Genomic DNA, 19,807 nt, shown 5'->3' with positions numbered 1-19,807 from the left:
GATAAAATTCAAAATATAATAACCGAGTGCACTTTTTTGTAACATAGGCCTAATAATGACAAGAATGGAATTCTTTTGGGGGATGATCACTTTCTGTGTAACTGAAGTTTAAGGTTAATGTTCCTTATCATCAGATTGATTGCAAATGTTTATTTGTAAAAATTATTCTTCACCCCCATCCCCCCCACCCCGGGGCTGGATTTGGCCAACATGCTGCAGTTTGCTGGCCCCTGTGCATAGTTAGACCTTTGGAGGGGCTCTGAGAGCCCCAAATCCTGTTCACTTGTCTGACAGAATCAAGAAATTAACGTTTCCTGCCTCACGAACGCCCATGCTCATCCAGTCACTCACTCACTCATTCACTGGATGTTTATTGAGCTTCTACCATGGGCTAGGTGCTGGCTGAACTGCGGGGACACTGGAGGTGAGACTCCTTCTCTGCACCACACCTCGTGGGGGACCCACACCCACCTTGCTCTGTGCTGTCTTGGAAACGTGTGGAACACAGATGGAGCAATGCAAATGTTATTTCGCTGCATTATATAACAAAAGATGAGTTTGGGCAATCCTACACTGACTTCAAATGTGTGGTAAAGTTTACAAAAACACACCAAAGTTTTCTAAGTCTAAGAAAAAATGTCCCTGTTTCTCTCCCTCCTTTTCCCTTGATCCTGCTCTCCAGAACAAACCCATGTTAACATTTTGATGAGGATCCTGCAGCCATCTCCTCCTACCCCCACTACACACACACATACACCCAAATATACACAAATTCACACACACACACACACACACACACACACAACCCCATATGTGTTGTATTTGTATCATTCATTTAAATCATTTTATAAATAACTTTCTCCCCCTGAATTTCAGTTTTGAAATTTTAAAGCACAGTCAAGAAATGATTTGGCAACACTTAAGAAATCACAAGTTCCCTTCTTCCCACATAAACTTCTGCAAACCGTGTGCTAGGTTCTGCTGATGGTAAAGCTGCCAAGTTCAGGAAGTTGGCCAGTTTCTTTCTCCTGAGGGTGCCTACTGACAGACGGTGGCCCTCCCCAGTGCTGCAGGTGACCGAATGAGAAATTAGGACGACGAGAGAGCCCGGTAAGCCACTTCTATTCTCTTAACACAGCTTTCCTACAAAATACATGATTTCTGACTGACTCCGAAATATGGTTTGGTGGCAAATGGTGTGAACACAGAAAGGGCTGAATGGGGCCAGTAAGTATAAAAAGGTTAAGTATTGAAGCAACTCTCAGTGACAGGTAGTAGATGTTAAAAATCAAATGCTGTGGTCTTACTAATTTGAACAGGAGAATGAGCAAATTCCAAGTTAGGAGCTGACTATTACTCTCTGGTCCTGCCAGAAACAATATTCTCTTCTAGAACCAAAGGGTTGGAAGTGAAGTGAGTGGCGGAAGTGTTTTTCCTTTGCTAACTCTACAAAAAAAAGGACAAACTCTCATCTCACATGTTCCAGTCACTTGCTAGGGCCTAGGCAAAGCCTGAAATTAATATACTCCTAGGCGCTTAGTGTTCAAAATTATTTGCTACTTTTCTTGTTCGGGGATTTTTTAAGTGAACATGTTACCATTTCTACAATTGTATTCTATAGTGTTTAGACATAGCAGGTGATCCGTTTTTGTTACTGTTGAGAACCGTCAGATTGAAAACCAAACTTTACAGTTTTAAGAAGTGATGTTTTCTAAAAAATTTGGTGAGATTTGAGAGCAGTTGAAAAGTCTGGTTTTGGGGCGCCTGGGTGGCTCAGTCGTTAAGCATCTGCCCTTGGCTCAGGTCATGATCCCAGGGTCCTGGGATCGAGCCCCGCGTCAAGCTCCCTGCTCAGCGGGAAGCCTGCTTCTCCCTCTCCCACTCCCCCTGCTTGTGTTCCCTCTCTCGCTGTCTCTCTCTCTCTGTCAAATAAATAAAATCTTTAAAAAAAGAAAAAAAGAAAAGTCTGGTTTCAAGAGAATCTCATCCAAAATGTACCTTATCTTGTTTCCATGCTCATCCAGTGCTTAGTAGAGTTCTTGGAGTTATTTATTTTTACAGCCATTTAGTGTATATTTAAGTTTTTGAGGTGAATTTTCTTTCTTTTTTCTTTTTTTTAAAGTTTTAATTTTATTTCCAGCTAGTCAACAGACTGTAATATTAATTTCAGGTGTACAATACAGTGATTCAACACTTCCGTACAACACGCAGTGCTCATCACAAATGTATTCCTTCATCCGCATCACCTGCCCCCCCCCCATCACCATCAGTGTGTTCTCTAGAGTTAAGAGTCTGTTCCTTGGTTTGCCTCGCTCTCTTTCCTCACCCCCTTTGCTCATGTGTTTTGTTTCTTAAATTTCACAAATGAGTGAGATCATACGGTATTTGTCTTTCTCTGACTTACTTCGCTTAACATTATACTGTCTAACTCCATCCACATGATTGCAAATGGCAAGATTTCATTCTTTTCGATGGCCGAATGAAGTTAGTTTTGAAATGCATGTGATGCCCGTTTGAGATCTTGAAAGGAAATTCAGTCTGTACCGGAGTTTTATGATGCTTTATAAACAGACTGCAACGGCCCAACGGGGCCACTGACATGTGTGGAATTGGGGTTGAAGTTATCCGATTTCTACTTGGCACGTGAAGCTGCTGTGGGAGCCACAGCCAATATAATTGTATTATAAGAAAGTGAAAATAGAGGAATAACAAAATCAAACTAAGCCTGGAAGGGTGCCCTGCCTCCCTCCCTCCCACTGGTGATATAGGGAGAGGTCAAGGACCTCGTGGGCCCCTGGCCGATGAAATCAGAATGTCGGGGGCTGGGCCTGGCTGTTCGTAGCTTCTCAACCTCAGAGCTCTCTCAAGGTGAGCCCAGGAGCCACGGCCTTAGAACAGCACCCCAACAGCTCTTTTGGTCCTTGGCTTAAAGAGCACAGTCCTTTCGTAGGGGGTGAGAAGGTCCCAGGAAGACCCGAAGCTCCCTCATTAGCCCCTTGCTTGGATCTCAGAAAGTGAAATAAAGGCTCCGAGTGTGCTTATCTGAAAAGCCCAGGCTGTGGTTCAGGGCGAGGGCAGGGGCTGACACTCATTCTTCTCCAGGGGCTGCTTCTCATCCTGCCGTGTAGCAATCCTCAACACTGCACGGTGGGGGGTGGTGGGGGGTGGTGACGTGGAAAATCTAGACTTAAGGAACATCAGGGCATGTGCATGGGGGAGGATGACGTTACTCATGGTTAGTCTTTGCAAGTCAGTTGGAGATTATTTGTAAGGGCATCTTAGGGTCACCTCCAGAGTCCATTGAGGGGATCATCATTCCAGTGGAATGTCTTGACTTCAGCCTAGTTATTAAGCAGAGCTGAGGGATTTGTTGTTTTTTAAATTCTTTATCTCCAATTTATGACTCTTCCGGGGCTATGAACACAGAGTAAATCTGAATGCAATAACCCGTTGGTTCTGGGTTAGCATTAGCAAGTACGGGCTGTGCTGACTTTCCAGAAGGTTACAGATCACTCCTGGTGGGTGCGTATGTCTACAGTCAGTGGGTTTCCAGTTGTTCTGTGGAATTACAGACGTCTGGAAGTGCCTGGTGGTAGACGGATCAGTGCAGAAAGGCAAGGTAGATAATCCACCCCTGGCATTTGAATCCTGAACGTTCCAGGCGTGGCTATGAGGTCTCTGCAGATCGTCGAAACCAGACCATTGCCAACCAGGTGCTTGCTTCTAGAACTACCAATTTGCTAACTCCTCGGGGATCTCTAGGCTCAGTTGCAGCTCTGTCACCTACCATTTGAGTGACCCCGGGTAAATTAGCCTCTCTGAGCCTCAGGTTCCCCATCTATAAAATGGGGGCTTAGAGTAGCACCCACTGCATTGATTTTTATGAGGATTACATACAGAAATGTGTGACTTGCACTTGTCCCAGTGTTTGCTTCCTGGTAAAGCACTCACCAAGTGCTCCCTACTGTATTTCTGGGAATTCAAATAGCATGATTTGTCATATTTCTATGTATAGGAAATCAGGATTCATGTCTTCATTGACATGAGCATTTAATGTGGTAGTGGTTTCTTTTCTCTTCCAAAGCCGTTAGTGAATCCATCAGATTTGGGATGGATAACATATCTATTGATTAATTTTAAGCTTCCTCTAAGGTGACAAATCCTGTCAACCGCTTCTTTATTAATTTACTTTCGTAATGTCTCCGTGGTCACCAGTCAACTGCAAATGAATCAGAACCCATGAAAATTAGAAATATATCCAGTCTGGCAAAAATTCAGATCTGGTTGAACGCCACATCATAGCCAAACAGCTAAGTAATTCAACTGGGAGGATTAATCATGTTTTATAATCAATAGGTTCTCTTGACCCTTTAGCGTTAGGGGTTATCAGGGGGACCCATCCTGAGAAAGGGGGGTGCAGCTCGGGAGATGGTCTGAGGCAAAGGAAGCCTTTGAAGAGGGAGAAGGAAGGAGGCATCATTGCAGAAAGGCCGTTTGCAGCTTAGGAAGGGGATGTGGAAAGATAAAAAGCTGTTTTATTTCAGGAAGGCAGGCTCTGCCCCCATCCCCCACCCCCAAGCGCCCCGCAGACGGTTTTTGCCCAAGATTGTGAAATTGTGTAGGAAAACGTGTGGGATTGAGGTTAGCATCGCCCAGTGGGGGTACTCCCTTTGTGCCCAGCATGGTCCCTCACCCCGCGGGCGGGGTTCTGGGGGTGGCCCCTCACGGTGTCCTTAGCCAAGGCAGACTTTTCTGAACCCTTCTTCAAACTGCCCTGGTCTTTGAAAACTGTTTTTGGTGTCCATTGGCGTCCAAGCAGAGAAGGAAGATTTGAGGGAGGACTAGGGTGGGTTGTTCTCGTTGGGCTGTTTGGGTCCTTCAGAGCCCGAAGTGAGAGCTCGTCTACCGTGCGCCACGGACCCAACCAAAGAACAGAGTATGCACGGAAAATAGGAAAACAGTTGTGAAATCGTTTCCTGTATAGCTGGCAACAGCGGTCTTTGGCAGGGAGGGGAAGTTAAGCAGATTTCTGTGTGTGTGTGTGTGTGTGCGTGTGCGTGTGTGTGTGTGAGATTCATATGCTTTCTTTAACGAAACGGGTCCTGAGTTTTTCTGGGTGTTCCCAGGCAACACCCAGTGAGAGATCCAGGCCATGCAGACCCAGCCATCCTCAGGGAGCTTTCTAGGCAGGGAGCTCCCTGGCATGTCTGGACAAGGGCTTCTTCGGGCGGCTGGGCCTTGTCTGGGCAGTGGGTCCCACCGGCTGCTCTCAGTCCCCGCTGCCCGTCCTCACTCTTTCAGGCACCACAAACTCGGTGGCTCAAAACAACAGAACTGTGTCCTCTCACCATTCTGGAGGCCAGAAGTCCAAACGCCGGGGGTTATCGGCAGGGTCGGTTGCTTCTTGGCGGCTCAGAGGGAAACGTTCCAGGCCCTTCTCCTGGCTCTTGGCGGTGGCCGGCAGCCCTCCGTGTTCCTTACAAACTTCCCTCTTCTCCTAAGGACATCAGGCGCTGGACTAGGGGGCACCCTCACGCGGCATGACCTCACTTTGACTCGATTCCATTGCTAAAGACCCTACTTCCAAAGCAGGTCATACTCACAGGTACAGAGGTTAGAGGTTCAGCACGTCTTTTTGGGGGGTTACAACTGAACCCGCAACACTCTCCTTGCCCTCCACCTCGGTCACTCCTGTTCTAATACTTCTCTTTCTGCCTGCAGCTATCTCCTCACCTTGCTCCTGTGATCTGAGCCCCAGGGTGACACCATGGACAACCGGGGCTGGCTCCTCTTTAGAGAGCTCTTCTTTTCTTAGAAGGCACAGGGCCTAGGGCCCGTGACACTTTTGGGAAAGGTTTCGTTTTCTTTAAACTCAGGAAAATAATATAATCCAGCCCAGATTGTGTCTGTCTATATGCCAATGAGGTAGTAAAAGAGAATTATATATATATATATATATATATATATATATATATATATTATTATTGTTTTTTAATGGAAGAAGAGGCCGACAAAGGCCAAAGTGCTCTTGGGCCCTTGAAAGTCGTAACTTGGCCCTGTTGACAACCACATTCTATTTTCTGATTTACCAGATGTGCCGAGGAAAATTCAGGAATTGCTAATAGGTCCCCAGTGAAGGAGATTTAAGTATTTTAAAAAATGTATTTATTTTAGATAGATACATAGATAGAGTGAGAGCACGACCATGGGCACTCATGCGAGCAGGGGGAGGAGCAGAGGGAGAGGGCCAAGCCGACTCCGTGCTGAGCACAGAGCCCGACGTGGGGCTCGAACTCACGACCCTGAGATCATGACCTGAGCCGAAACCAAGCGTTGGACGCTTAACTGACTGCGCCACGCGGGCCCCCCAGGAGATTTAAGTATTGATCCACAATCCCTTACCTGAAACCTGTGGGCCAGCGTGGCGTCAGAGTTCAGAATTCATATTTTAGCAAGATGATATGGTGCATGCATGATACATTACAAAACACTTTCAGTGGGTCCAGGTCATGCAACACGGCTGTTTCTGCCGTGAAACAAGAATGCTCACGCTAATAGCTAAATACCGGTTATGGCAGCCTTAGGTCCTTTCAGGTCAGGTTTTGCTGCCAAATAAGTTATAAAAAAACAAAGTCTTCTGGTGCTCAGATTTTTTAGGATTTCAGACTTGCAGAGAGGGGACTGAGAATCTGTGCAAGATGGGACCTGCATTAAGAAAAGAAACATAAACCACTGTCCTGGGTGTCAGACGCCTCATTCTATCAATCGCTGTGTCTGATTTTTTTTTTTTTTTTTTTTTTTTTTTGCTTTTTGCTTGTGATGCTTTCTCACATGCCAGGTGAATTGCTCAGGTGATGGGTACTGACTGTTATTTCATATTCAAGGGTAGAACGCCAAATAACTGATGAGAAGCTTCAGTTTCAAGGCCAGAACTTTCCAACAGATGAGTCTCTGCCCAAGATGAATGGCTGTGAGTCGTTTTTCAGAGCGTGCCAACGTGATCGCAGATCCTTTCCGCAGTGCAGGGCTGAGGCCAGGGTGAGGAGAGTTAAGGCACTCATTTGGGGGCAAAATTTAAGGAAGGGAGGATGCCCAAAATTTGCTCCATAATCAAGATAAACAATATTTTATTTTATTTTTTTAAAGCTTTTATTTATTTGACAGACAGATACAGTGAGAGAGGGAACACGAGCAGGGGGAGTGGGAGAGGGAGAAGCAGGCTTCCTGCCGAGCAGGGAGCCCGATGCCGGGCTCGATCCCAGGACCCTGGGACCATGACCCGAGCCGAAGGCAGACGCTTAAGGACTGAGCCACCCGGGTGCCCCTCAAGATAAACAATATTTTAATGTTCTATTAAAAAAAAAATCAAACTGGCCAACTCCAGCCTGCAAGCCAGTTGCCTGTTTGTGGTGAATAAAGTTTTATTGGAACCAGAGCCGCGATCAGGGTGAGGCGAGTGGGGCGGTGCCTCAGGACTGCAGGCTTGGATTCTGTCTTTATTTAACATGTTGAATATTTAGCCCATCAGAGATCTGAAGTTGTTACACTAGCATTCGTCTTGATGACACAGTGTTGGGGTGCCCCCTTAAATGTGACACCCACAGCCCTGCTACCGTGCTTGACCATTTGCCCAGGGCGATGCTCCAGTCTCCGGCCGCGGTGCCGGAGTGGGGTATCTCTGCCATGTGACTGACTTGGCTCTGCTCGGCCTTAGCCGCCTGCGCCCTTCTCTGCCGCCCCCTGCCCGTCCGCCCGCTCTCCATCTTCCTCCGCTTGGTGCCGGTTCCTGGTCTGCGGCGGGTGGTCTCTCTCCTCAGCGGGCATGTCGCCCTTGACGAGCACTTTGGCGGGAGCCCGGACCTGCCGGGGGTGGGGGGCGGATGGCAGAAGTAAGTGTCCTCTCTCCTCTCTGTCTCAGGTTCGGTGTTATTTGCAGAGTTGCACTTTCTGTCTTACTCGCGTAATTGCCCCTTTCCCCCTCTATTTGATTTGCAGAGTGGCCATTTCCCTATTTGGGTGGGTGGGGTGCCGAGTGGCCACTTCTCTTCAGCCAGGCTCGATGGTTTTTGGTGACACCTTGGTGAGCATAATTCTCCCTGGCACCCTTCTCCCTCCGTCGGGGATCTGGGTCCCTTGGAAGTGCTTTCGGAGCCACTCTTGGTAGCGAGAGGCATGGGGGTGGCCAAGAGGGGGGGCCTGGCCGGGGAGGCGCAGCTCCTGCTGGGCTGTGTGTGGGGGGGTCCCCCCTCTCCCCTCCGCTCCCGGCGGACCAGTGAACTAGGGCCTGCTCTGCGCGGCCTCCGCCCCGCACTTCGGGAGATGACGGGGCCCTTGGGGTCCATTCGCCGCTGTGAGGCCCTGAGGCAGATGGAGAGAGGCTTGGCGGGTCGGGGTTTTCTCCTCAAGTCTTGGCTAGCTGCCTGCTCGCCACTTCTCATTCCGCCCCACCATGTGTTTCCCTTCAAATTGAGGTTATGTGGAACTGAAGCAACTCATGTTGGTACCTCAGGATTCTTGGAAGGGTGGACTTCGGAAGCTCAAGCTCCTCACCCACAAATCTGCAGAATATTCTAATCCCTTCCATGGTGTGCCATTTACTTTAAGTTGCTTCAGACTCTCTGGGAGGCCATTTTCACCCTGGGGAAAAAAACCAAACCAAACCAGTGAGTGTCAACAAGTTCTCCTCCTGGTCTCTAGTGCCCCCTAGAGGCTTTTCCGCTCACTTGTTCCTTGTTGTAGGAGAGACCCTCGCCTCTGAAATGAGACGTGGAGGCCACACAGGACAGCTCTGTCCTCTGGACCTGCCCAAGTAACCACTGAAAAATGCCTCTCCTACCAACAGAGCTGTTCATCATGACTTCCCGGAGACGGGAAGAGTCTCCGATCTGGCCTTCCCCAGCCATCAGTTCCTCGGGGGCCTTTTTAAACATGAATTTTGAATGTTTTATTAATGGATAATTAAAAACTCAGAGCAGGCACCTGACAAGCACTGCCTCAGCCGGGTGCTCCCGGGCCACATCGAAGGAGAGTCACCTGCTACTCTGTGCTCCCGGTGTGACGGGGCTACATAGGCACTTTACTTTTGTGCTCTTCCTCCCCAAGACCCGTTACCCCAGCTTCATCGTGAAGGAAACAAATCCCAACTGAGGGACAGTCTACATAACCATCCTCTTCCCTGTCTTTACTTTTCTCCATAGTAATTTCCACCATCTAACATACTATCCTGTAGGGTAAGCTCCAAATGGGCAGGCATTTTAATCTATTTTGTTCATTGCTATAGTCCCAGCTTGAAAATAATTCCTGAAGTAAAGTATATGCTTAATAAATATTTCTGCATGAATGAATACATAGCGATAGAGCTTTTGAACCGTGGCACGGTATTCCCTTGTATGACCACTACTCAAAGGCATTTGGATGATTTCTGATCTTTTGCTATTGCCAACAGCCTTACATTGAACATCCTTGTGCGTAGTCATTTGCGTATGTGAGGGTCTATCTTTAGGATCTACTTCTAGGAATTGCTGAGTCTATGTCTCCAATTTTTTTTTAAGATTTTATTTATTTGAGAGAGAGAGAGAGAGAGCACAAACAGGGGGAGGGGCAGAGGGAGAGGGAGAAGCAGGCTCCCCACTGAGCAGGGAGCCCGATGCGGGGCTCCATCCCAGGATCCTGGATCATGGCCTGAGCTGAAGGCAGAGGCCTAACCGACTGAGCCACCCAGGGCCCCTATGTCTCCAATTTTGATGAATATTACGAATTTCTTACTGTCTTAAAGGTGGCATTAATTTAGATTCCTGTCAGCAAAATATGAGAGCACCTGTTTCTCCATGCCCTCACCTACACAGAATTGGTTAAAAAAAAAAAAGGTATCTTGGTATAAGTTTTTGAGTGAGGTTGAGTATCTTTTCCTACATTTAAAAAGCTATTTGTGTTTCCTTTTCCTGTGAGCTGTCTTTTACTATGTCTTTGTCCATTTTTCTGTTGGGTTATTTGTCTTCTCACTTATGCATAAAATGTCTTTATGTGTCAAATCTCTTACTCCCTTATCTGTGATAAGGACTGCAAATAGTTTCTCCTAATTTATTGTTTCACTTTTGGCATTGTTTGCCATGTTTTGTTGTGAGGCAAAATTTTAATTTGGATGTGGCTGCATTGGTCAGTGTCTGCTTTTTTTTTTTTTTTTTGGCTTCTGCTCTATTTTTTCATTGTTCTGGATTAACTAGGCAATGCAGTTAGACAATAAAAATAAATTAGACTGCATAAAGGATATTAGGAAGGTAATCGCTATTTGCAGATGGTTTAATTGCTTACCCAAGAAAATCACAAGGAGAAACAACTATTCTAAATAACCAGAGAATTTAGTATAGTGATTTGGTATAAAACTAATATATGGAAATCAGTAGTCTTAATGTATATCAGCAAGGACCTGTTAGAGGGTAAAACAGAAGTAATCCATTCACAAAAGGAGAGCAATGAGCAGGACTTGCCCTATCAGATACTAACATCCCCCCAAACTGTAATTATTAAAACATGTGCTGCCAGCACGTGAATGATGAACAGATTGATGAAGCAGAGAGTCTAGAAACAGATCTAAATACACAGGAAAGTTAGTATATGATAAAAGGAGTATATCAAGTTGGGTGAGCAAAAAATTATTCAACAAATGATGTTGCACATCAACAAAACAAAAGCAACCTACTGAATGGAAGAAGATATTTGCAATGGTATGTCTGATAAAGGGTTGATATCCAAAATACATAAAGAACTTAACACCAAAAAAATAGTCTGATTAAAAATGGACAGAGGACCTGAATAGACATTTTCCCAAAGAAGACATACAGATGGCCAACAGACACATGAAAGGATGCTCCACATCACTCATCATCAGGGAAATGCTAATCACAACCACCATGAGAGCTCACCTCATACCCACCACAATGGCTAAAATAAAACACACACCAAAAAAAACCATGTTGATGGGATGTAGAGAAAAGAACCTAAGTGTCCATTGATAGATGAACAGATAAGGAAGATGGAGTGTACACACACAGCTATACAAGAATGGGATCTTGCCATTTGCGACAACGTCGATGGACCTAGAGGGTATTATGCTAAATGAAATAAGTCAAAGACAAATACTATAGGATTTCATTTATACGTGGAATCTAAAAAACAAAACAAATGAACAAATAAAAGAAACAGACCCATAAATACAGAGAACACACTAGAGGTTGCCAGAGGAGAGGGTGGTGGGGGAATGAGCAAAATGGGCAAAGGGGAGTGGGAGGTACAGTTTCCAGTTACGGAATGAATAAGTCATGGGGATGAAAGGTACAGCATAGGGAATGTGGTCAGAGGTACCGTAATAGCGCAGTATAATGGCAGACGGGAGCTACACTTGTGGGGAGCACAGCATAACATATGGACTTGTCGAATCACTGTGTTGTACGCCTGAAACTAATGTAACATTTTGTGTCAACTCTATTTCAGTAAAAATTAATACATAAATAAATACGTAAATGATGTTGGGGCCAGCAGGTCTCCATTTAGAAAAAAAAAATGTGGGTCTGCCCCTCGTATTTTATGCCAAAACAATCCCAGTGGGATAAGATATTTTAGTGTAAGAAAATGAAATCATGAAATTATCAGAAGGGCGCCTGGGTGGCTCAGTTGGTTAGAGCGGCTGCTTTCGGCTCAGGTCATGATCCTGGAGTCCTGGGATCGAGTCCCGCATCGGGCTCCCTGCTCGGCAGGGAGTCTGCTTCTCCCTCTGGCCCTCCCCCTCTCATGTGCTCTCTCTCATTCTCTCTGTCTCAAATAAATAAATAAATAAAAAATCTTAAAAAAAAAAAAGATGAGAAAATCATTGTTGATAGAACTGAAGTGTCTAGTGTCCTTTACGGCATATGTTACCCTGGATGATCTGATTCATACCTGGGGCTGTACTTGCCACGACTCCCAAGTTCATCCCTCCATGAGCGCTCTCCTCTGAGCCAAAGGGGCATATATGTAACCGCCTACTGGACCTCTCCGCTGCAAGATCACAAACTCAAATTTAACACGTCAAATTAATATTACTAGAAGCTTCAAACAATACCGTTTATCAGCTCAAATTTCTGTAGGTCAGAGTCCGGGTGGGCTTGCCTGGGTTCTCTGCTCTAGATCTCATAAGGCTAAAATCGGATGTATTGGCCAGGCTGTGAGTGAGGATCCATTTCCAAGTTCATTCAGGTCGTCAGTCAATTTGAGTTCTGTGGTTGTAGCATGGGGGAGGGGGCGTTTCCTTGCCAGGTGTCGGCAGAGCAGTGTTCTCCGCTTCTAAAGGCTGCCTGCGTTCCTTGTCAGTGGCCCCCTCCACCTTTAAGTCAGCAAGAGTGAGTGCAATTATTCTCCTGCTTGCAACCTCTCTGATTCTCCTCTCTGCTGCTAGCCAGAGAAAACGCTCTGCTTTTAAAGGCACATACGATTAAATTAGGCCCATCTAGATAATCTCCCTTTGGCCGCATGACATAGCACGGTGACGGCAGTAGCAGGAGGCAGCGAGGTTTAGAGGGGCCCTCTGGGGATCCTGCCTCCCAAACCAGGTAAAGCCTGGCTTTCTTTTAGTAAAAGTAAAACATCAAGCAGCGGCACCTGGGTAGCGCTGTATTTGAAAATAACTGCAAGTAACTGAGAATGCCTGGGAGTTCTGTTTCGCCCGATTTTTCATCTCTGCAGCAGCTGGCTCTTCCTCGCCTGCTATGAACTGGCAGTGATCACTGATCCTCAGAAGAATCGCTATCCACATACTAAGGGTATGACAGTGACTGTTAGTTCATTAACCCTCAGCTTTAGAAGAACTTAAAAAGGAAGCGCTTACCTGGCCAAACTCACAAGCAGGACAGGAGTTGGGCTCTAGTGAAAAATACAGTTTCGTGAAGGTTGGTCTCCAGACCCAGTGAAATAAGATTTTGAGAGTTCTTTTGACCACAACACTTATCACACCAATCACATTAATCTGTTTATTGCATCGTATAACTACCAAAGGTAATATATTCAGCCCTTGGTTAAGAGAGAGCTGCACAAAGTGAGGCACTCTACTGAGTGTTACAGAGGTTGTGTGAAAATATAAAACATCACGTCTTCCCTACAGAAGTTTACCATATTAGCCAAAGAATAGCTATTAGCGCCAATGTTCATATGATAAGGGACACAGGAGTACTGGTAGCCGTTCCACAATCTGTTTTTTGAGTGCCGTCAAAAGCATCATGGCTACTGTTGGAATCAGAATGACTGGAATCCAGCTCTACAACGTATCATCCTTCTGAAAGCCACTGAAGTGTCTTGAGTTTGTTTCTCCCCTCGAAAAATGTGGGTAACGTAGAACCTATCTCATTTTGTTGCTCCGGGCATTAACGTGGGTGAGAAAATGTTTATGGTTAGCACACTACCTGATACTTTGTTATCATTATCAACAGAACGTGTCCCCGTCACTCCAGGAGAGAAGAGATCCAGATACGTACCCCCGGAGAGGTAGAGAAAAACTGTGGGGAAGGCCAATGAGAGATACGGTTGTGTAGAGAGATGGCAATATAGATAAGGTAGAGGTGACTCTGGCTTGCAGATCTCAGATGATACCATAACGAAAGCTGGATCTGAACTCTCCTTGGGACGGGCCAACTTTCATCAAGAGTTCTGCTAATAGGTCGAAGCTATGACTCTATAGCTTGCTGTGCTACAGATCTAGCATGAACCATAGCCATAGGCCAGCATCAGACCCGTTATGGTGATGGGGCATCTCGATGAATGCCTCTGCAAAAGCTTCCCGGGCTTTCTCACCATCATCATCTCAGTTTCACTTCAACTTCTTTGAGCACCTTGAAGCTGAATGCGGTGAGAAATTAAAATTGTTCTGAACCTGGCACTGGTTCAAATTTAACACAATTTGTTGTATGTAAGTGATGAATCACTAAATTCTACCCCTGAAACCAATATTGCACTGTATGTTAACTAACTAGAATGTAAATACAAATTTGAAAAAGAAAAAAAAATTTTTTTTAAATGAAATTGTTCCGAACCTAATTTAACACAGTTTGTTTAATTGGTACGAGAATTCACACTTCAAAACACATGCACAGTGTGGTGAAGCACCGTTAATTTCATGGTGAAATGCCTAGTCAACACTGCAAATCTAACTTCGTGCCTCCACTTTTGATTTTCCTTAGGAAAACATGACCCTCCTGTTTTTGCTTCTGACCTGCCTTTTCCTGCTCATCTCTGATTCCTATGAATTCTTCACCAAAGCAGATTATTCTAGAAGCTATCCTTGTGATGAGAGAAGACAAAATGGCTCTGTTATTGCAGAGTGCAACAGCCGTCGACTGCAAGAAGTTCCCCAAACAGTGGGCAAGTATGTGACAGCACTAGACCTGTCTGATAATTACATCACACACATAACAAATGAATCATTTCAAGGGCTGCAGAATCTTACTAAAATAAATCTAAACCACAATGCCAATCCACAACACCTGAATGAAAATCCTGATACAAACAAAAATGGCATGAATATCACAGATGGGGCGTTCCTCAACCTACAGAACCTAAACCAGTTACTGCTTGAAGACAACCAGTTATACCAAATACCTGCTGGCTTGCCAGGGTCTTTGAAGGAACTTAGTCTAATTCAAAACAACATAATTTGGGTAACTAAAAAGAACACTTCTGGGCTTACAAATCTGGAAAGGCTCTACTTGAGCTGGAACTGCTATTTCGGCAATAATTGTGACAATAAAACTTTCGACATAGAAGATGGAACGTTTGCAAGTCTTACGAATTTGAAGGTGCTGTCACTGTCTTTTAATAAGCTTGTCCATGTGCCACCTAAACTGCCAGACTCCCTAAGAGAACTTTATCTTAGCAACGCCAAGATTAAAATCATCAGTCAGGAAGATTTCAAGGGATTGAGAAATTTAAGAGTGCTAGATTTAAGCGGGAACTGTCCGAGGTGTTTCAACGCCCCATTTCCCTGTACACCTTGTGAAGGAGGCTCTTCAATTCAGATCCATCCTCTTGCTTTTCAAACCCTGACGGAACTTCGCTACCTGAACCTCTCTAGCACTTCCCTCCAGAAGATTCCGGCAACGTGGTTTGAGAATATGCATAATCTGAAGGTGCTGCATCTGGAATTCAATTACTTAGTTGACGAAATGGCCTCTGGGGAATTTTTAACGAAACTGCCCTCCTTGGAAATACTTGACTTATCTTTTAACTACGTAAAGGCGAAATATCCAAAATATATTAATATTTCCCGAAACTTCTCTAATCTTAAGTTGCTCCAGGCATTGCACTTAAGAGGTTATGTGTTCCAGGAACTTAGAGCAGAAGACTTCCAGCCTCTGATGAGTCTCTCAAATCTAAAGACTATCAACTTGGGCGTCAACTTCATTAAGCAAATTAATTTTACACTTTTCCAAAATTTCTCCAACCTGACGATCATTTACTTGTCAGAAAACAGAATATCACCCTTGGTAAATGATATCCAGCAAAATGACCTAAGTGGTTCCTCTTCTCCAAGTCATGTCCTTAAGCCACGCTCAGCGGATGTTGAGTTTGACCCACATTCAAATTTTTATCATAACACCAATCCTTTAATAAGGCCACAATGTTCAGTTTATGGCAAAGCCTTAGATTTAAGCCTGAACAGTATCTTCTTCATTGGGCGAGAGCAATTTGAAGCTTTTCATGACATTGCCTGCTTAAATCTGTCTTCAAATGGCAACGGTCAAGTGCTACATGGGACTGAATTTTCAGCTGTGCCGCATATCAAATATTTGGATCTGACAAACAATAGACTAGACTTTGACGATGACAGCGCTCTCCGTGATCTGCCCGAGTTAGAAGTTCTAGATCTCAGCTACAATGCACACTACTTCCGAATAGCAGGGGTGACACACCGCCTGGGATTTATTCAAAATTTAACACAACTGAAAGTTTTAAACTTGAGCCACAACAGCATTTATACTTTAACGGAGCAAGACCTGAAAAGCATGTCCCTGGAAGAATTAGTTTTCAGTGGAAACCGCCTTGACATTCTGTGGAATGCTGAAGGTGACAAGTACTGGAAAATTTTTACAAGTCTCAGGAATCTGACACGGCTCGATTTATCCTTGAATAACCTTAGGCGCATCCCGAATGAAGCTTTCCTGAACTTGCCCCACAGTCTCACCCAACTATACATAAATAATAACGCATTAAATTTCTTTAACTGGACATTACTCCAACAGTTTCCACATCTCCAGGTGCTGGACTTGAGTGGAAACAGACTATCCTCTGTAACTAACAGCCTCTCCAAATTCACGCCTTCCCTGCGGACGCTGCTACTGCATCGAAACAGGATTTCTCACCTGCCCTCCAGCTTTCTTTCCGAAGCCAGCAGCCTGATCCACCTCGATTTGAGTTCCAACCTGCTGAAGATGATCAACAAATCCACGCTTCAAACTAAGACCAACACCAGTTTAAGCATTTTGGAACTAGGTAGAAACCCTTTTGACTGTACCTGTGACATTGGAGATTTTCGAAGATGGATAGATGAAAATCTGAATGTCACAATCCCTAGGTTGACAGACATCATCTGCTCTAGTCCTGGGGATCAAAAAGGGAAGAGCATCATGAGTCTGGAGCTAACAACTTGTATTTCAGATACCATCGCGGCAGTGCTGTGTTTCTTCACATCCTTGATCACCATCACTGTGATGTTGGCTGCCTTGGGTCACCATTGGTTTTACTGGGATGTTTGGTTTATCTATCATGTGTGTTTAGCTAAGGTAAAAGGCTACAGGTCTCTTTCCACGTCCCAAACTTTCTATGATGCCTACGTGTCTTATGACACCAAAGATGCCTCTGTTACCGACTGGGTGATAAATGAGCTGCGCTTCCACCTAGAGGAGAGTGAAGGGAAAAACGTGCTCCTCTGTTTAGAGGAGAGGGACTGGGACCCCGGATTAGCCATCATCGATAACCTCATGCAGAGCATAAACCAAAGCAAGAAAACCATATTCGTCTTAACCAAAGAATATGCCCAGAACTGGAACTTTAAAACAGCTTTCTACTTGGCCTTGCAGCGGCTCATGGATGAGAATATGGATGTGATTATATTTATTCTGCTGGAGCCAGTGTTACAGCATTCTCAGTATTTGAGGCTGCGGCAGAGGATCTGCAAAAGCTCCATCCTTCAATGGCCGGACAACCCCAAGGCGGAAGGCTTGTTTTGGCAAAGTCTGAAAAATGTGGTCTTAACTGAAAACAATTCCCGGTATAACAATTTGTATGTTGATTCCATTAAACAGTACTAACTGGTGTTAAGCCACGGTTCACCACCATAATAAAAATGCAAAGCAATTACCCTTCTGTCTTAGGTATTTATTGCTGTGTAACAAATTACCCCCAAACTTAGTGGCTTACAGTGGCACACTCTTGTGATCTTACCGTCTCTGGTCAGGAGTGCAGGTGAGGCTTGGCTGAGTCTTCCGCTGAGCGAGAGCGTCTCTCAAAGGCTGCAGGCTGGGTGTCGTCGGTTAGGGCCACAGGCATCTCCCAGGCTTAGGATCCACGTGCAAGCTCAAACTCATGTGGTTGTTTGCAGGAATCAGTTCCTCCCGCACTGTCGGTCAAAGGCTGCTCTCCGTTTCTGGCCACAGGGATCTCTCCCACGTGCCAGCTTGCTTCATCAAAGCCAGCGAGAGAGAGGTTGCTAGCAAGGTGGACGTCACCATCTTTGATAATCTAATCAGGGAAGTGGTATCCCATCACTTGGGCCATATTCTGTTTGTTGGAAGTAAATCGCAGGTCCTGCCAGCTCTGTGGGAGTCATCACCTCAGTCCAGGGAAACTAGTCCATGACCAAAATGGCCACGTTTGGCCTGCCCTCTTGGTCATAGATTGTGAATACCAGGAGGCAGGGATTATTGTCGGCCAGCTTAACAGTTGGCTTGCTACACCTTCTTTTCAGTATCTAAGAACTTTTGTAACTATAACTCATGGTTCTGATGTCAAGTTGCTATTTAGATTTATCCATGGCTACAGGGTTATATTACGCTGTGGTTGCATTAGTCTTCCTTTTACAAATACTTTTATAAATATTGGCTATAATATTTGACCTCTAAGGTTTAGAGGCCATTTAAAGGCTTAAGAGGGATATTTTCAGGTGTTTTTTTAAATTTCCTAACCATTTATTTATTTTTTATTTTATTTTATTTTATTTATGTTTTTTTTTAAGATTTTATTTATTTATTTGAGACAGAGAGAATGAGAGACAGAGAGCATGAGAGGGAGGAGGGTCAGAGGGAGGAGCAGACTCCCTGCCGAGCAGGGAGCCCGATGCGGGACTCGATCCCGGGACTCCAGGATCATGACCTGAGCCAAAGGCAGTCGCTTAACCGACTGAGCCACCCAGGCGCCCATCTAACCATTTTTTTTAAAGTATGCCGCCAAATTAGATGCATTTGAAGTATCTGCCGATTGCCATTGCTGTAAATCCTGAATGATTAAGAATACTTCATTTCACATGGTGAGCATATGTTAAATATACAGTAGGGGAATAGATCTATAATGTAAAAGAAATTGCCATCTACACTGGATTTTTTGGGAATACTTAAAAAAAATCTTTGGTAAAAACCAAAGGGCATGGGGTACCTGGTTGGCTCAGTCGGTTAAGCATCTGCCCTTGGCCCAGGTCATGACCCCAGTGTCCTGGAATCAAGCCCCATGTTGAGCTCCCTGCTCTGCAGGAAGCCCGCTTCTCCCTCTCCCTCTGCCTGCCACTCCCCCTGCTTGTGCTCGCTCTCTCACTCTGTGAAATAAATAAATAAAATCTTTAAAAAAAACCCCAAAAACCAAAGGGCAAAAAGTTTTGATGAAGTTTATATATTAAGGTAATTATTAATAGAGGAATTAATTCTATCTTTACTCCCCACTCAGAAGACGAAGTCAGAATGCCTACCTCCTGGTGCCCTTTATGCAGTTCTCCCAAATGAAACAACTTTGGCTCTCTCTGCCACCCCTACTACCCCCGTAGTTCCTCTGCCACAGCTTATGGCATCCTCTCTCCACTACAAGTATGAATCTTGAAGAGGCACCTTAGGAAATTTACCTGAGAATAACTGGAAATTAGCCAAGCTTTAAAAAAGTCCCTTCAGGGCGCCTGGGTGGCTCAGTTGGTTAAGCGACTGCCTTCGGCTCAGGTCATGATCCTGGAGTCCCGGGATCGAGTCCCACATCGGGCTCCCTGCTCAGCGGGGGGTCTGCTTCTCCCTCTGCCCTCTTCCCTCTCGTGCTCTCTGTCTCTCATTCTCTCTCTCTCAAATAAATAAATAAAATCTTTAAAAAAAAATAAAATCTAAAAAAAAAAGTCCCTTCAGAAGGAAAGGAAGAAAACTCCCCAATGCACCATCCATCCTTAAGTAGTCTCTTAGTTAATCTTGTAGGATGAGTTATCTTTAATTATGTGTTTTTAAGGAACTGAACAACATGGGGGCGCTTGGGTGGCTCAGTCGGTTAAGCACCCAACTCATGATTTGGGCTCAGGTCATGATCTCAGGGTCCTGGAATCGAGCCCCTTGTCTGGCTCCGCACTGGGCGTGGGGTCTGCTTGAGATTCTCTCTCTCCTTCTGCCTCTGCCTCCGCTCGTGCTCTCTCTCCCTCAAAAAAAAACCCGAACTGAACAAAATGGTATGTCATAGTGTTATTTAATAAGGACAAAGTGGAAATCAGCACAAGTTTGCCAAGGACAATTTTAGCTTTGTCACATTGGACCCTGTTTTGTGACCATGA

General features: G+C 45.1%; 1 protein-coding gene across 1 annotated transcript; it reads left to right on the top strand.

Moving 5' to 3' along the window:
• The first annotated feature begins 1,009 nt into the window (after positions 1-1,009).
• Positions 1,010-17,377, top strand: TLR8 (toll like receptor 8). The gene is made up of 2 exons (XM_021683956.1): positions 1,010-1,110; positions 14,205-17,377. Exon 2 carries the CDS (start codon positions 14,211-14,213, stop codon positions 17,328-17,330), a length of 3,120 nt encoding a protein of 1,039 aa, XP_021539631.1. The 5' UTR covers positions 1,010-1,110; positions 14,205-14,210; the 3' UTR covers positions 17,331-17,377.
• The last annotated feature ends 2,430 nt before the right edge of the window (positions 17,378-19,807 follow it).

Source organism: Neomonachus schauinslandi, chromosome X (assembly GCF_002201575.2).
Source record: "Neomonachus schauinslandi chromosome X, ASM220157v2, whole genome shotgun sequence".
Lineage (NCBI taxonomy): Eukaryota > Metazoa > Chordata > Mammalia > Carnivora > Phocidae > Neomonachus > Neomonachus schauinslandi.
Note: the sequence above shows the minus strand (reverse complement) of the source record. Positions and strands in the feature narration are given on the sequence as shown.

What these genes read in the sequence shown, in the direction of transcription:
- TLR8 (XM_021683956.1), top strand. Translation starts at nt 14,211, where the DNA reads ATGACCCTCCTGTTTTTGCTTCTGACCTGCCTTTTCCTGCTCATCTCT.